The 17,518-nt window shown below is 54.7% G+C and overlaps 1 protein-coding gene across 3 annotated transcripts in view; it reads right to left on the reverse strand.

Annotated features, from left to right (window-relative positions):
- Positions 1-7,402: 7,402 nt before the first annotated feature.
- SBK1 (SH3 domain binding kinase 1) overlaps positions 7,403-17,518 on the reverse strand; it is a 64,462-nt gene continuing 54,346 nt past the window's right edge. For all 3 annotated transcript variants that reach the window (XM_030799278.1, XM_003261492.4, XM_030799297.1), the window contains exons 2-4: positions 13,601-13,833; positions 12,028-12,230; positions 7,403-11,142 (exon numbers count right to left, since the gene is read on the reverse strand). In XM_030799278.1, the coding sequence (XP_030655138.1) occupies positions 10,297-11,142; positions 12,028-12,230; positions 13,601-13,833 (1,282 nt within the window). In that variant the 3' untranslated portion in view covers positions 7,403-10,296. The remainder of the gene's footprint in view (positions 11,143-12,027; positions 12,231-13,600; positions 13,834-17,518) is intronic.

Genomic DNA, 17,518 nt, shown 5'->3' on the forward strand with positions numbered 1-17,518 from the left:
AGTGGCTTCCAGTGTTCAAGGCTACTGGATTGCACAGGAGCTGTTATAGGCAAGCCCCGTGGATACTGGTGGCTCAGAGGTCTTACAGATGAGGTTTCACTGGGAACCAATCAGAACTCCTTTATTTGCAAGTAACAGACACCAAACTCGAATGGACTTGTGAGAATACGTTGGCTCATGTAATTGAAAAAGCCACTTGGGGCCGGGCGCAGTGGTTCACACCTGTAATCCCAGCACTTTGGGAGGCCAAGGCAGGGCAGATCACGTGAGGTCAGGAGTTCAAGACCAGCCTGGCCAACATGGTGAAACCCTGTCTTTACTAAAAATACAAAAATTAGTCAGGTGTGTTGGTGCGTGCCTGTAATCCGAGCTACACGGGAGGCTGAGGCAGTAGAATCACTTGAACCTGGGAGGCAGAGGTTGTAGTGAGCTGAGATCGTGCCATTGCACTCCAGCCTCGGTGACAGAGTGAGATTCCCTCTTGGAAAACAAAAGAAAGGAGAGGAGGGGAGAGGAGGGGAGGGGAGAGGAGGGAGGGGAGGGGGAGGGGAGGGGAGGGGAGGGGAGGAAAGAAAAGAAAAGAAAAAGCCATTTGGATTTCAGACACAGATCCTAGTACTCATATAACGCAATCAGAATCCATCTCTCCTCATCTCCTGGCCCTGCTTCATTTACTCTGTGCGGGCTTCATGCCTGGCCAGAATCTCCCTAAGCGGTGGCAAAGGCAGCCACCAGCAAGTCCAGGCTTACATCCCACATACTTAGCAACTCCAATGAAAAGAGAAAACATTTTCCCCTAATAGGTGCAGAAGGCCAGGAGCAGCCTAGCTTGGGCTAGGGGCACACAGCTGTGGCTCAGGGATGGAATATGCTGATTGGCTAGACCTGGGTCATATGGCCACCCCACAGAGCGAAGGGGTGGGGTCGGCCTCCGCTGAAGGAAGGGCTGGTTCAAAGAAAGCTTGGGGTGCTATCACACAAAGCAGAACGAGTGGATGCTGAACAGGCAAAAATAGCAGACGTCCGCTACATCTCATTACTCTTAGCATCTTGTGGTTCTTATTACAATTTTAATGAACTATCACTCCTCTACCTTCTACAATCCTCTACCTTCTACAATCACCTCCCATTTTCCTTTTTTTTAAAAAGTATTATTATTATTTTTTGTGTCTGTCAAAAAAATAATAATTATTATTACGTTGTCGTCCAGGCTGGAGTGCAGTGGCGTGATCTTGGCTCACTACAACCTCCGCCTCCCGGGTTCAAGCGATTTTCTTTGTCAGCCTCCTGAGTAGCTGGGATTACAGGCATCCACCACTGTGCCCGGCTAATTTTTGTAGTTTTAGTAGAGACGGGGTTTCACCATGTTAGCCAGGCTGGTCTCAAACCCCTGACCTCAAGTGATTCACCCAGCTCGGCCTCCCAAAGTGCTGGGATGACAGGCATGAGCCAACGTGTTCAGCTAATTTTTGTATTTTTAGCAGAGATGGGGTTTTGACATGTTGGCCAGGCTGGTCTTAAATTCCTGACCTCAGGTGATCCGCCCCCTGGGCCTCCCAAAGTGCTAGGATTACAGGTGTGAGCCACGGTGCCCGGCCCCATTTTCCTTTAACATCAACATTGAATGTCTTGAGCCCACATACTAAAAAATCAAGGCCTGGCGTGGTGGCTCATGCCTGTAATCCCAGCAGTCTGCGAGGCTGTAGTGGGAGGATGGCTTGAGGCCAGGAGTTTGAGACTAGTCTGGGCAACATAGCAAGACCCTGTCCCTACAAAATAAAAATTAAGACATTAGCCAGGCCTGGTGGTGTGTGCCTATAGTCCCAGCTGTCTGAAAGGCTGAGGCAGGAGTGTCTGAGGCATTTGAACCTGAGGGACTCCATCTTGAATAGGGGCTGGGTAAAATAAGGCTGAGACCTGCTTGGCTGCATTCCCAGGAGGTTAAGGCATTCTAAGTCACAGGATGAGACAGGAGGTTGGCACAAGATACAGGTTATAAAGACCTTGCTGATAGAACAGGTTGTAGGCCGGGCACGGTGGCTCACCCCTGTAATCCAAGCACTTTGGGAGGCTGAGGCGGGCAGATCACCTGAGGTCAGGAGTTCGAGACCAGCCTGACAAACATGGAGAAACCCATCTTTACTACAAAAATACAAAATTAGCCGGGCATGGTGGCACATGCCTGTAATTCCAGCTACTCAAGAAGATGAGGCAGGAGAATCGCTTGAACCCAGGAGGTGGAGGTTGCGGTGAGCCGAGATTGCGCCATTGCACTCCAGCCTGGGCAACAAGAGCGAAACTCTGTCTCAAAAAAAAAAAAAAAAAAAAGGGCTGGGTGTGGTGGCTCACGCCTGTAATCCCAGCACTTTGAGAGGCTGAGGCAGGTGGATCACGAGGTTAGGAGTTCAAGACTGGCCTGGCCAATATGGTGAAACCCCGTCTCTACTACAAATACAAAAATTAGTTGGATGTGGTGGCGTGCACCTGTAGTCCCAGCTACTCAGGAGGCTGAGGCAGAAGAATCGCTTGAACCTGGGAGTTGGAGGTTGCAGTGAGCCAAGATCACACCACTGCACTCCGGCCTGGGTGACAGAGTGAGACTCCGTCTCAAAAAAATAAAATAAAATAAATAAAAAATAAATAAATTAATGAATTAATAATAATAAAATAAAAAATATTTTCAAAAAGGAAAACCAGGCCCCCTCCACGATGTGTCTGAGGCATCCTAAGATGGGGCTTACCGTCTCCTGAGTCCACCATGCTCAGCCCACTTCCTTGCTGTCTTTCTCTGCTCTTGGCCTCTGGAGCCATTGTCCCCTTTCTTCGCCTCCAAATCAAAACCTCTGTTTTTGTCCATTGCACCAAAGCTCCATTAACCCAAGGCTGGGTGAGGAACAGTCTCCTCCCCTCAGCTGCCAGTAAGTACCTCTAAATTACTTTTCTTACACCCACATTTCCACCCTAAACCAGACAGTAGATGGGTGTATAGATGTTGACATTTCTGAGAGAGAGATGCTGTTTGGTGACTCTCCCATGGTGACGTGACCATAAGTTGAGTAGTCATCTATGGCTCTGTGTGAAGGGTGTCATGGGGTCTTTGCAATCACTCCTTCCACTAACCCTTGCCTTGGCCTGCTTAGCTGTGACTGCTGAGGAGCTGGGAAAATTTGCATAGGCCTCAAGGGCTGTCTTGGGAAAAAAGGAATCAAGGCTACAACTCCCTTTCCTTCTGAAGTTTAATGTTTTTTATTTTATTTTATTTTATTTTAATTTTTTGAGATGGAGCTTTGCTCTATCACCCAGGCTGGAATGCAATGGTGTGATCTCAGCTCACTGCAACCTCCACCTCCTGGGTTCAAGTGATTCTCCTGCTTCAGCCTCCCCAGTAGCTGGGATTACAGGTGCCTGCCACTATGCCTGGCTAATTTTGTAGTTTTAGTAGAGATGGGGTTTCACCATGTTGGCCAGGCTGGTCTCGAACTCCTGACCTCAAGTGATCTACCTGCCTCAGCTTCCCGAAGTGCTGGGATTACAGACTTGAAGTTTAATGTTTTTTTAAAAAAAATTTTTATTTTTTATTTTTGAGACGGCGTTTCACTCTTGTTGCCCAGGCTGGAGTGCAATGGTGCGATCTCAGCTCACCACAATCTCTGCCTCCTGGGTTCAAGGGATTCTCTTGTCCCAGCCTCCCGAATAGCTGGGATTACAGGTATGCACCACCATGCTGGGCTAATTTTGTATTTTTAGTAGAGACGGGATTTCACCATGTTGGCTAGGCTGCTCTTGAACTCCTGACCTCAAGTGATCTGCCTGCCTCGGCCTCCCGAAGTGCTGGGATGACAGGCGTGAGCCACCGCACCCGGCCGGAAGTTTAATGTTATTGGAACCTTTTTGATGGACTGATTAGTCTGGATGGAAGGCTATGGACAGGATACCAGCACCCTCAAGAAGAAATGTGCCATGATCAGGGGAGGCGACCAAGGCTAAATTAAAGGACAGAAGGGGCTACAGGGACAGGGCTAGTTCTCTTGCAGCGTTTGGGTGAGATTAGAAGCCCTTCCAGTCAAGCCATGGGCACAGCAGGGCAAAAGCTTTGTAGCCTGGAGGATGCCTGATATTGCCCAAGTGAATTCAGCAGTGACAGGAGTGAATGGCGGAGACAGAAGCCATGGCTGCCGAAAGCCAGGGCCCCCTAGTGGCGAGTCCCGCCACTCTCTGGCTCAGTGGGGGATCTGAAGAGGTGATGTTTGTCCACCAAGCTGGGGAACCAGTGATGCTCTTTTGCCTTTGTAGATTTCTCCTCTATCCCTCAACAATCCATTAAAGTGGATGACACCCTTATCATGGCAGAGAAGCAGCAGACGTTTCGAAATGACAGAGCTTTTCTTTAACATATACCAAATCAAATACTTTGGTAGGAGTCCTTTCTGCCCCGGTAGGGCTTTTTTTCTGTTCTTTTTGCCCTCCCTCTCTTTTTCTTTCTGCCCCCACCCCATCATTTCATATATAATTATGTAACTTATAGAATGTCTGTTTTGCTCTTTAGAACAGCAGTCCCCAAGCTTTTTGGCACCAGGGACTGGTTTTGTGGAAGACCATTTTTTCACGGACCAGGGGTGGGGTGGGGTGGGGTGAAGCGAGGATGGGGGTGGAGGGATGGTTTCGGGATGATTCAAGCACGTTACATTTATTGTACACTGTATTTCTTTCTTTTTTTCTGAGACGGAGTTTCGCTCTTGTAGCCCAGGCTGGAGTGCAATGGCACGATCTTGGCTCACCACAACGTCCGCCTCCTCGGGTTCAAGCAATTCTGTCTCAGCCTCCTGAGTATCTGGGACTACAGGCTCATACCACCATGCCTGGCTAATTTTTGTATTTTTAGTAGAGATAGGGTTTAGTAGAGATGCCTGTAATCCCAGCTACTTGGGAGGCTGAGGCAGGAGAATGGCTTGAACCCGGAGGCAGAGGTTGCAGTGAGCCGAGATCGCACCATTGCACTCCAGCCTGGGTGACAGAGTGAGATTCCATCTCAAAAAAAAAAAAAAAAAAAAAAAAAGACTGGGCACGGTGGCTCAAGCCTGTAATCCCAGCACTTTGGGAGGCTGAGGCGGGTGGATCACTTGAGGTCAGGAGTTCAAGACCAGCCTGGTCAACATGGTGAAACCTCATCTTTACTAAAAACACAAAAAAATTAGCCAGGCATTGTGGCGTGTGCCTGTAATCCCAGCTACTCAGGAGGTTGAGGCAGGAGAATTGCTTGAACCTGGGAGGTGGAGGTTGCAGTAAGCGAAGATTGCGCCACTGTACTCTATCCTGAGCAACAGAGCAAGACTCCATCTTAAAAAAAAAAAAGAAAAAGAAAAAAGGAAAAAAAATGTTGAGTCTCAGGGGATGTGATAGGGATTGCGTGTCTTGTTTATTGCTGTTTCCTTGGCCCCCAGAATAGTAGTGGGCATGCATTCATTCATTTGACAAGTTGTTACGGAGTTCCCATCACCGTACCAGGCCCTGTCCCAGGCGTGGGGGCTGGAGGGAAGTAGCAGTTTGCCAAACACTGCCTCTGCTCTTATGGAACTTCCATTCTAGGGGGGAGAGATGGGGTAACAAATAAATACATCGTCCTGCAGGCGGTGACAAGCGCTCAGTGTGCAGCGAAGCAGGCTAAGGAGGGCTGCTCTCCACCCAAGCTGCTCAGGAAGTTTGCTCTGACCCTGAAGGAAGGCGGGAGGAATCCCTGGGAGAGTACAAGGCGAAGGTGAAGGCTTCCAGGTGAGCACATGCTTGGCAGGCAGCACAGGGGATGGTAGGGATGAGGCTGGAACGTGCTGGGCTTGAAATTTGACCTTGACATAGGCTCTAGGCCTCTTGTGACCTCTCAGAGCTCGTGGGACCTTGGAGACCACTCTAAGGACTTCAGCTTTGATTCTGGGTGTAATAGGAAGCCATTGTAGGGTTCTGAACATAGTGACAGATCTTATCAAAAGGATCTGTCTGGCCGGGCATAGTGGCTCATACCTGTGGTTCTAGCACTTTGGGAGGCGAAAGCAGGAGGATCACTGGAGTCCAGGAGTTGGAGATCAGCGTGGGCAACATAGTGAGACCCCATCTCTACAAAATGTGACAATAAAAATAAAATAGCCCAGAGCAATGGCACGTGACTATAGTCCTAGCTACTTGGGAAGCTGAGGTGGGAGGATTGTTTGAGCCCTGGAGATCGAGGCTGCAAGTGAGCTATGATTATGCCATTGTACTCCAGCCTGGCCAACAGAGCGAGACTCTAACTCTTGAAAAAAAAAAAAAAAAAAAAAAGCCTGCAGAGGCTCAGAAGAGGAGGCTCCTGCCTTAGGCCAGGGAGGGAGGCTGTGTCCAGAGGCAGCAATGCAGGCGATGGGCAGTTGTTGCCTTGGGATGTGCCTGTATTTGAAGGCAGGGCCAACAGAGCTGCTCTGTTGACATGAGTAGATAGTTAGCAAATATTTGTTTGAATGAGTGTTGAATCACGAAACTCCCTACAGTCCACTGAAGCTCCCCCTCCTTCAGAACATCCACCTTGCCTGTTGCTGGAGTCTACACCCACAACTGGCCCTTTCAGCTTCCTCCTGTCCCCTGCTCTGGCCTCATCTTCAGGGAGTGTCTGCGGGCTCCTCCAAACTCGATGAGTCTCCCAGTTCCATGCTCTCACTGAGCCCAGCCTGCTGTTTGGGCAATGTCTCCCTTCATCATTAGATCACCAGCTGCCTAAGGGCAGGGGCCCTGTCTGTCCTGCTCAGTGCTGTGTCCCCAGCCCCTAGGAGGAATCCTGGTACACAAAAGGTGCTTGGTAAAAAGGCGCTGAGTGGTGAACTGGTCTGTCCCGTCTCTCTGGACTTTTGCCTCTTTTCTGGCCAGGCCGAAGGGCTACAAGCTGAGCTCCAGGTAAGGGACAACTGCCTGCCCCTTGTCCCAGAATCTGGGTCCTGTTCCCCTCACCTTCAAGTTCTGAGAGGTCACAGGAGGCCTAGAGCCTATGTCAAGGTCAAGTTTTCCTTTTTTTTTTGAGATGGAGCTTTGCTCTTGTTGCCCAGGCTGGAGTACAATGGCGCGATCTTGGCTCACTGCAACCACCTACCGGGTTCAAGCGATTCTTTTGCCTCAGCCTCCCAAGTAGCTGGGAGTACAGGGGTGCGCCATCGCGCCCAGCTAATTTTGTGTTTTTAGTAGAGACAGGGTTTCACCATGTTGGCCAGGCTAGTCTTGAACTCCTGACCTCAGGTGATCTGCCCGCCTCGGCCTCCCAAAGTGCTGGGATTATAGATGTGAACCACTCTGCCCAGCCCAAGTTTTCAGTTTCTAGAGTACCTGTGTGCCCCCACCCCCACCGCCCTCTCCACCCCAAACCTGAGAAAAGACAGCCACCCAGTGGTCATTTTTCTAAACTTTTGTTTATTTTTATAGCAATCGTCATGTTTAGAGAAGTAAATAACACATTTAAAAACCTTCTCAGGGCCAAAGGATGCCAGAGTATTTACAAACACACGGGGGAGGGGCGGCAAGACATGGGGGGCTGGGGCTCTGGGGCTAGGACTCTACCCAGGACCCTGCCCCAGGCCCTGAGCCAAGCATGGACGCTGATGTCAGCCACCAGGACTGTCCCACCGGCCACAGTGTGGGCTCAGGGAACATTTTGGCAGCTTTGGGGTTCTGTTCAGTGGGCCTGGTGGAGACCCTCTAGCCGACCTGTGGCCCTGCCTCCCACCCAGGGGGCTCCCCGCACCCCACAGGCCAGCTCAGAGGGGTCTCTGGGAAGCACCGAAGGATGGGGGGCAGTGTGGGGGACACGGGGTCTGGGACAGAGGCCGGGATGCCCTGGCCTGCCCGGCGTGGGACAGAGACACGCACACGCACACACACATACACACATACACACTGCACCTTCACAGAAGAATCGCAACAGGGGAGATTTTTTTGTGTGTGATTTTTTTTTTTTTTTGTCTTCTAAGTCTTCATGTCTACAGTGTTATTTTTTGCTATTATCTTTTGTTTCTTCGACAGTGACATAAACTGAGGTAAACATCTGTGACCAACACCTCTCCTAAGGGGCAAAGGGTCCCAGCCCGACCAGCAGAGGTGGTGGCAGCACCAGGGCCCCAACCTGGTGTTCCGGTTCTGCTCTGGGGTCAGGCTGGTGGCTGGCCCTCTGGGTGCCTCTGGGAATGAGGGGGCTGGGCTACATAACTACGGTCCCCTCCCAACTCTAACATACTAGATATACAACGGCTGGGGAAACTCCCAAACAGGATCTTAACAGAGAGAGAGAGAGGGAGAGAGAGAGAGAGAGAGAGAGAGAGTACGGCAAGGGACGTCTACTGTGGAATCTTGATTCCTAGTTATTGCAGGAGAGATCAGGATGTCGCGAGGCCTAAGGCAAAAGGAGAAGTCGCGGCTGGGAGAGGCAGCCCCGATGGGCTCCAGGTGGGCCAGGGGCAGTGACCAGGGCCTTCTCTGAGACCTGGTCCTTGGAGGGAGTGGGAGTTTGCTACTTACCTGGCATGTGGAGGGCCCATACCCATTGGGGAGGTGGAGTCTGGAGAGAAGTGGGCACAGCGGGGAGAGTGGGGCCAGGCCCTTGGGCCACCCCACAGTTTGTAAACTGGACCCGGGCAGGGCAGGGGACCTATAGCCCTTTTTCAAGGTGGGAATGAGTGGGGAGTGGAGAGGTTGGGGCACCAGCCAGAAAGTGCTTGGAGTTCACTCTGGCCGGCCTGGCCCATCAAAGAGCCCCTCAAGTGGCCCAGAACCCCAGGAGGGACCCTGGCAGGGGTGACCTGGGGCGGAGGGCCAGGCACAGGGACAGCCTCACCCATGTGGAGCTTATTGCGGGGGTCCCAGGCCTCCACAGAGAGGGGCAGGGGGTCAGGCGGGGGTCCTGTTGTCTCTGTTTTGCTGCCTGGGGGCCTGAACCAACCTGCAGGGTCCTCCTTGCCGGATTCCCTGAGGGGTGTGGTGCAAGGCAGACCTGGGCACCCTGGGACAGCTGCCTGGGAGGACCAGGGTGTGGTGGGGGGGCGCTGCTGAGGTGTCTGGACGCACAGTCACTGAACGCATCGGATGGCACCCACGCGTCTGCACCCTATGCATGTGCACACACACCTAGTCACACACTCGCCCCCTCGCGTCCACCGCCCCCATTCTAACACCCACACATGCAGGTCCTACGCCCTGCACACTCCAGTGCCAGAAACGTGGGAGACGTGAGGATGGGGTCTTGGAGGTTGGCATGTTTGACCCCAAGAAACCCAGGAGAAATTTCCAGCACGAACCAGCTCGCCACCTGCTGGAAGCCCAGGTTACTACATCTAGGCTGTGTGGCAAGGGCTGGGAGGACCTGGGAGAGGTCCCTGGGCCTGGGACAGTGCGGCTGGCAGGGGGAGCTGGGCCCTGCTCTCGGCTCCACACTCACTCCCCTGCCCTAAGGATGCGAAGGCAGCTGAGACCCCTGCCCTGTGAGCCCTTCTATCCCCACAAGTTTTCAGGACAATCCCTTGTGGTTAGGGGGAGGGGCGGGGAGAGAGCTCTACTTCTCAGCCAGTGCCAAGCTGCCCTCCCTCCTGGGCTGTGATTTCATTTGTGCAATGGGGGTGTGCAGGAGTCACTAGCTTCTCGGGGCCTGTCCCGCACATACAAGCACTTATGCGACATCCAGACATTTGCTGCATTTTCCAAGGGCTTGGCCTCTCCCCTCCAGCCTCCAGAAGGGAGGGCAGGACACAGCTGCCCTCCGCTCACTGCCCTGATCCCAGCCTGTGCCCAGGGGCCTTAAGCCGCCTCTCTGCCCAACACTTCAGTCCCTTTCTGTACCCAGGGTGGGGAGGGGGCAGTGTGGGATGGCGAGGAGGAGGGGATCTCGGGTGGGACCGCAGGATGATCTGCCAGGGGGTATGGAGGGCCAGGAGCAATGAGTCCGGGTTCCAGGGCTCAGGGAGGCGTCTGGGAGTGTGGCCCGAAAGCTCCCTTGCTCCTGGTGTGTGTGTGTGTGTGTGTGTGTGTGTGTGTGTGTGTTGGGGGGGCCTCCGAATTCTCGGGTCTGTGGGGCTTGGCTCCTCTGGGCCAAGCCCCTGGTCACCAGGTCGCACTAAGGGTCTTTGGTGGCCTCCTCACCAGCCCGCCGGGGACGGACCAGGTGCCGGGCCGCGTCCTGCCTAGTCTACCGCTGCGCCCCTTGCCCCGCGGCGAGGTGGCTCCATTACCCACCGCCGCACCGGGCACCAGCTCGGGGCGGGCCCGGGCGCTCCCGGGTCCGAGGGCAGCGGAGGCGACTCAGACGCAGATCTCGATGGCCGTGGCCAGCACCACCTGCCCTTTGCTCTTGTCCGCGCGGCCGTCGGTCCGGCCGGGGGGCCCCGGGGGAGCCAGGCCGGGCTCGGGCACAGGCACTGGCACGGGCACTGGCACCGGCACCGGCACGGGCACAGGCACCGACCCGACGGCAGGGGGCGCGGGCCGGGAGCCGCTGCCGCTCTCGGTCAGGACCGTCCGCTTGAGCGGCCCGGGCGCCTCGAGGCGCAGTGGCCCGGCGGCGGGCGGGCGGTCCCCGGGGGGCTTGCGCGCGCGGTGCGAGGGCCGGCGGCGCAGCTCGGACGTGAGCTCGTGCTTGAGAAAGCGGAACACCTCCTTGGCCGGGCCGCGGCGCTCGGGCTCCAGGGCCAGTAGGCGCTGGAACATGCGCAGCGCGGGCTCGGTGAAGCGGCGCCACTGCGAAGGCAGCCCCGGCAGGCGGCCCCGCTGCCAGCGCACGAACTCCTCGAAGAAGGCGTCGGCGCCCGACGCCGCCTCCCACGGGAAGTTGCCGGTGAGCACGCAGAAGATGAGCACGCCGAAGGCCCACACGTCCACGCCCGTGTCCACCGCCAGCCCGTCGGCACGGCCCGCCTGGCACACCTCAGGCGCCGTGTAAGGGATGGTGCCGCTCACGCGCTTGACGCGGCAGCCCACGCGGCGCGTCATGCCGAAGTCGGCCAGCTTTACGCGGCGGCACTCGCGGTCGAACAGCAGCACGTTCTCGGGCTTGATGTCACGGTGCACCAGCTGCCGCCCGTGCATGAAGTCCAGCGCCAGGCCCAGCTGCTGCACGCAGCGCTTCACCGTGTCCTCAGGGAGCCCCACCTGCGGGCGGCCGGGGTAAGCCGCGCTGGGTTTCAAGCTCTCCTGCGCTCGCCCTGCCGTCCTCCCCTCCAGCTCCTTCTCTAGCAAGGCGGTTTTCGCCTCCCACCCTGTCCACAGTAACTGGGGCGACCGCACAGACGCGGCCCGGGTGCTGCTGAACGCCCTTTCCCTCGCTGTCTCATCCAATCCTCATAGTGGCTACCATGCCTGCTTCTCCTATGGGGACATCGGGGCTCCAGGAGGGACACGCCGCTCTCCAGGAGGAGGTTGACGAGGGGGTCTGCGGCGCCCTCCACCTGCTGTCATTTTGCCCTGCCTGCTAGATACTTATCTCGTCGGTCTTCCCCAACTAGAACGGGGCTCCCTGAGCTTCCTATCTTGTTCCCTGCTGTGTCCGTGCATCTGTGTCTCCAGATTCTGGCATGCAGTAGCTGCTCAGCAAAGAAGGAGGACCTGCTCCGAAGGTCTCATCACTCAGCCAGCAAGCGGCAGAGCAGATTTAAAGCTAGTGCCTGGAACCCTCCCCCACCCTCCCGGCTCCAGGGTCGCTTCCTCTGAGGGCCCCTTCCCAGGTGGATCTGACACCTCTCCTCTTGTGCAGCCCCAGGGGAGGGCGCGGTAAGACTTCATCCCATCATTCTCACTGTCTCCTTTCAGGCGCTCATCTCCATCTGTTATTATCTGGCCCGCTGTGGAGTGTCAGTTTCCCACTAGAACAGGGACTTTTGTCTTCCTTACTGCACATCCCCAGCTCCCTGAATGGTAACTGACATACAGCAGGTGCCCAGTAAATACTTGCTAATTAAATGGTCTGACTCCACTCCCACTCTCATACTCTGGGACCCTGAAGACCCTCTCCCCACCCTACGCCACCATCCCGAGTACCTGGGGAGGGATGATGTCAAACAGGTCCCCAGCAGGTGCGTACTCCTGGGCAAAGACGTAGCAGTCCTCTGTCTCAAAGACCACGTCAAAGACCTTGATGATGAAGGGGCTGGAGGAGAGGCTGTTGGTGATGCTTACCTCCCGCAGGAAGTTCTTCAGCTTGGTTTTGCTCTTGTTCACAAACTTCAGTGCCATTTTTGTGCCTGATGGGAGCAACAGCAACAGGGTTGAAGCCCCCTCTTCCAGTGGCTCCGTGCTGGATGCACGCATGCCTGTCTCTGGACCGTGGTGCAACAGGGTCCCCAGCAGGCATGACTGTCCTCATCTCACGGATGGGAACAGACCCAGAGAGAGGAAAGGACTTGCCCAAGGCCATGCAGGCAGGGTCAACCTGGGCCTTCTACACCCAGTCTGCAGCCCTCCAGGAGGAGGGGGTGGGGGGCCTGTGACGCCCTCCACCTCTCTTTTTGTCCTGCCTGCCATATGCTTATTTATCTTGTCGGTCTACCCCAGCTAGAATGGGTCTCCCTGAGCTTCCTGTCTTTAGCTAAATGGATGAATGAATAAGAAATGAGACACTGCAAGGCATGTGTCCACAACTCTGTGCCTGGGCAAGCATCTGTGCCCATCTGGTACATAGCTGGGTGGAGCACATGTGTGTCCATGGAGCATTTACACATCGCAGGCTCTGCCTTCAGCACTGCACATTCACAACTCACACTTCATTATGATCGTATGAGTTGTGCACTAATGTTACCCTATTTTACAGAGAAGGACTCTGAGGCACAGAGAGGTGAAGTCACTTGCTCAAGGTCACACAGCAAGTAACAAAGCTCGGGTGACAACACGTTAGGTACTTCTCCTGCTGCCCTCAGGTAGCACAAAGCCCCTGGACCCAAGTGTGTGCAGCTGTGGGAGCTCAAGCAGCCCCAGCTCCTGGCTGGCTGGGTGGCACGGCTGTGACCTACAGTGTGGGGGAGGTATCAAGCTCAGTGACTAAGCGACAAGGCCCTGGAGATGACTCCTGGGGTCTCGTTTTGGTTCACAGCCTCTGCAGCTGCAGGGTGTTGGCTATGTGGCTGAATTGGCCTAGGTCTCCCTGTCCTCACCTGAGAGATGGTGATTGCCATACTGACCTCACAGGTCCTTCCACCACCCATTAAGTGTGGCACCCTGTTCCTGAAGAACCGCCCTCACTCTCCGTCCACCTTCCTGGGGCCAGACATCACTGAGATGTTGGTGATACTTAGACACAGCCGGCAGCCCTCCCCTCTCCAGAGGCTCCTGGCACAGCCTCTTGGCTGTCTCAAAGTCACCCCAGATGGCCCCACAGCAGCCCATCCTGTATCCTGGCCACTCTGCCCCGGATTCCTCCCTTGCCTCATCTGCCCAGTCTCCTTCCCCCTGGGCTGCCTCAGGCCTCATCTTCTCCACCTGGCCCCTGACCCTGCCTCCTGGCTTCCACAGAGCACCAGAGAGCCCCGGCCCAGCTGGAAGGTCATGTCCCCCGACCCCAACCTCCCAGCCCTGCCCCACCCCAACCTCTCAGCCCTGCCACCCTGCACTTGTTCACCTGTGCCCTTGTAGACTACCAGGTCAACCTTCCCATAGGTGCCTTTGCCCAGCTCCCGGACTAGTTCATAGTGCTTGGTGACGTCGCTGGCGGCCAGTGTGCGGAGAGTCAGGGCCTGCATGTCTTCAGTGAGAAGGGGCACACCGGCACCAGGCCCAGGGGCAGTCCCCGGCCCACAGCAGGTCAGGGAGTGGGGCGGCTCAGGCTCTGGGCAGCCCACGCTCATCTTCTCCCTGTTGGGTGGGGGTGGTGAGCATGAAGTGTGACATCAGGCAAGGGTCCCCTCCTCCAGCCCCTCCGCCCTCCCCAGAACCCAGAAAACTTGAGGATGGGCCCGGATGCCAGGCCCAAGATAACCACAAGGGGGCGACAAGCATCTTGGTCGCGTCGCCTTCCCCAAAGCCTCAGGGGCCAGGCCTCAGTCAGCTCCCCCAAGACCAGTCACTGCCAGACCCTGCGCTTAGTGGCACCAGCCCCTCTGCCTCATGCTGCCACCCGCACACAGTGTCAGGCAAGGCACCTGTTTATGTCACACAGACACAGCCAGATACCGAGTTCACACGGGTACTCCCATTCACAAGCGTTGGTTTTGTTTATTTGGATTGTAGAGAGGGGGGTCCCACTATGTGGCCCAGGCTGGTCTCGAAATCCTGGCCTCAAGTGATCCCTCTGCCTGGCCCTCCCAAAGTGCTGGGATTACAGGCATGAGCTACTGCACCCAGCTTGTTTTTATTTTTATTTCTGAGACAGGGTCTTGCTGTGTCACCCAGGCTGGAGTGCAGTGGTGCAATCACAGCTCACTGCAGCCTCGACCTCCCAGGCTTAAGCTATTCTCCCATCTCAGCCTCCTGAGTAGATTGGATTATAGGCATGCGCCACCACACCTGGCTAATTTTTTTTTTTTTTTTTTTTTTTGAGAAGGAGTCTCGCTCTTTCACCCAGGCTGGAGTGCAGTGGCGCGATCGCGGCTCACTGCAGGCTCCGCCCCCCCGGGTTCACGCCATTCTCCTGCCTCAGCCTCCCGCGTAGCTGGGACTACAGGCGCCTGCCACCTCGCCCGGCTAATTTTTTGTATTTTTAGTAGAGACGGGGTTTCACTGTGTTAGCCAGGATGGTCTCGACCGCCTGACCTCGTGATCCGCTCGCCTCGGCCTCCCAAAGTGCTGGGATTACAGGCGTGAGCCACCGCGCCCGGCCACCTGGCTAATTTTTATTTATTTATTTTAATGTTTAATTTTTAGTTCTGGGGTACATGTGCAGGATATGCAGGTTTGTTACACACGTAAACATGTGCCATGGTAGTTTGCTGCACCTATCATGCCTAATTTTTAATTTGTTGTTTTGTAGAGTTGGCATCTCACTGTGTTGCCCAGGCTGGTCTAGAACTCCTGGCCTCAAGTGATCCTTCCACCTCAGCCTCCTAAAGCACTAGGATTACCAGCATGAGCCACCGTGCCCAGCTTATTCACAAGTACTGATGAAGCACCTGCTGTTCCCCAGGGCTCTCCAAAGCCGGGAGGACACAGCATGGAACAAACACCTAGGATTCCCTGCCCCCATGGGGCTTACACCCCAGGGGGAGAGGGGCAATAGACGCAGTGATCACACCAGTTGTATATTATGATTGAAAGTGGTATGGCTGTCCATAAGGTAGGGGGTGGGGAAGAGGTCTGAGGGCCATGATTGCAGCATCACATACCTTGGCCACGTGGTCTCAGGCCAAACCAGCAGGATGGTATAGATGTGACCACACCATCCCACCACACACATGGCCACACATCAGCACAGCCTAGCAGTGCCTCCCCCACCTCAGACGACCTCACCACCTGACTAATGAACACTGCGCCCGGCCAACCTGACTTTTTAAAAAATTGTATTTAGGCTGGGCACGGTGGCTCACACCTGTAATCTCAGCACTTTGGGAGGCTGAGGCGGGCGGATCACTCAAGGTCAGGAGTTCGAGACCAGACTGGTCAATATGGCGGAACCCTGTCTGTACTAAAAATACAAAAATTAGCTGGGCATGGTGGTGCACACCTGTAATCCCAGCTACTTGGGAGGCTGAGGTAGGAGAACTGCTTGAACCCTGGAGGTAGAGGCTGCAGTGAGCAGAGATCGTGCCACTGCATTCCAGCCTGGGCGACAGAACGAGACTCGGTCTCAAAAAAAAAAACTGTATTTGTATTGAGACAGGGTCTTGCTCTGTTACCCAGGCTGGAGGGCAGTAGGGTGATCATAGCTCACTGCAGCCTCGAACTCCTGGGCTCAAGGAGTCCTCCTGCCTCAGCCTCCTGAGTAGCTGGGACTGCAAGCATGCACCACCACATCTGGCTAATGTTTAAATTTTTTGGAGAGATGGGGTCTTGCTGTGTTTTCCAGGCTGGTCTTGAACTCCTGAGATCAAGTGATCCTTCCACCTTAGCCTCCCAAAGTGCTGGGACTACAGCGTGAGCCACCACTTGGGCTGAGACCTGACTTGTCATGTGGGTGACAGTGAACTAACTCTCCATCCGTGGCCTTCATTTCTTTATTTCCCCTTATTTTCCCTTATCTCATGTCATTTTTCTAGTTTTATTGAGGTATATTTGGTGTTCAAAAAACTATACATATTTGAAGTGTACAGTGTGATGATTCTGACATATGTATACATCCCTGCCGTCGAGACCACAAATACATCCATTACCCCAAAGTTTCCTTTTGCCCCTTTCTAAAACCCCATCCCTCCCCACCCCTGTCTTCCAGGCAACCACTCTGGGTGTTCATTTCTCATCTGTAAATGGAGAGGGGTAGACTAGGGGGGACGAGCCTTTTGCAGGCGCAGGAGCACATGAATATGTGTCTGTGTGTGCACCGGCAAGAGAGGCCAGGGCTGCTTCCTTTAGAAGCTGCCACCAGCCTCCAGCCCCTGAGCACCTGCTTCCTGGTGCAGCCTCCCTCTATCCTCCCTGCACTCCCTTCTCCCTCTCTTCCCCTACTTTTTTTTTTGAGACGGAGTTTCTCTCTTGTCGCCCGGGCTGGAGTGCACTGGTATGATCTTGGCTTACTGCAACCTCCGCCTCTTGGGTTCAAACGATTCTCCCGCCTCAGCCTCCCAAGTAGCTGGGATTACAGGTGTGTGCCACCGCATCTGGCTAATTTTTGCACGTTTAGTAGAGATGGGGTTTCACCATGTTGGCCAGGCTGATCTCGAACTCCTGACCTCAGGTGATCCATCCGCCTCCGCTTCCCAAAGTGCTGGGATTACAGGCATGAGCCACCGCACCCGACCTTTTCTCCCTCTAATCCCAGACATGTCACTGCAGCGTCCCTAGCCTGCCCCTAAGCACCCCTGCACCCTGAAGAACGATGACCACAGCTCCATCTGGGAGAAGGCACAGATGTAGAGCCAGACAGCCTGGGTCTGAGTCCCAACTCTGTCACTTGCTAGCTGGATGTCCTTGGGCAGGGTACTTCCTCTGTCTGTGCCTCAGTTTCCTCATCTATACAAAGGATATAATAATAGTGCGTTTGGCCAGGCAAGGTAGCTCACGTCTGTGATCCCACCAATCTGGGAGGCCAAGGTGAGAGGATTGCTTGAGGCCAGGAGTGTGAGACCGGCCTGAGCAAGACCCTGTCTCCATAAAAATTAAAAAAAAAGAAAAGTTAGCTGGGTGTGGTGGTGCACACCTGTGGTCCCAGCTACTCAGGAGGCTGAAGCAGGAGGATCACTTGCACCCAGGAATTTGAGGCTGCAGTGAGCTATGATCACTTCACTGCACTCCAGCCTGGATGACAGAGACCCTATCTAAATATAATAATAATAATAACAACAACAACAGTGCCTTCTCCCGATGCGTTCTTGAGAGGGTTGAGTAAGTTAACAGGCGTGAAGCCCTGGCATGTGGCACGCAGTAAGTGCTCCATAGGTGCCCAGGCTTG

Source organism: Nomascus leucogenys, chromosome 2 (genome assembly GCF_006542625.1).
Source record: "Nomascus leucogenys isolate Asia chromosome 2, Asia_NLE_v1, whole genome shotgun sequence".
In the NCBI taxonomy this organism is placed as follows: domain Eukaryota; kingdom Metazoa; phylum Chordata; class Mammalia; order Primates; family Hylobatidae; genus Nomascus; species Nomascus leucogenys.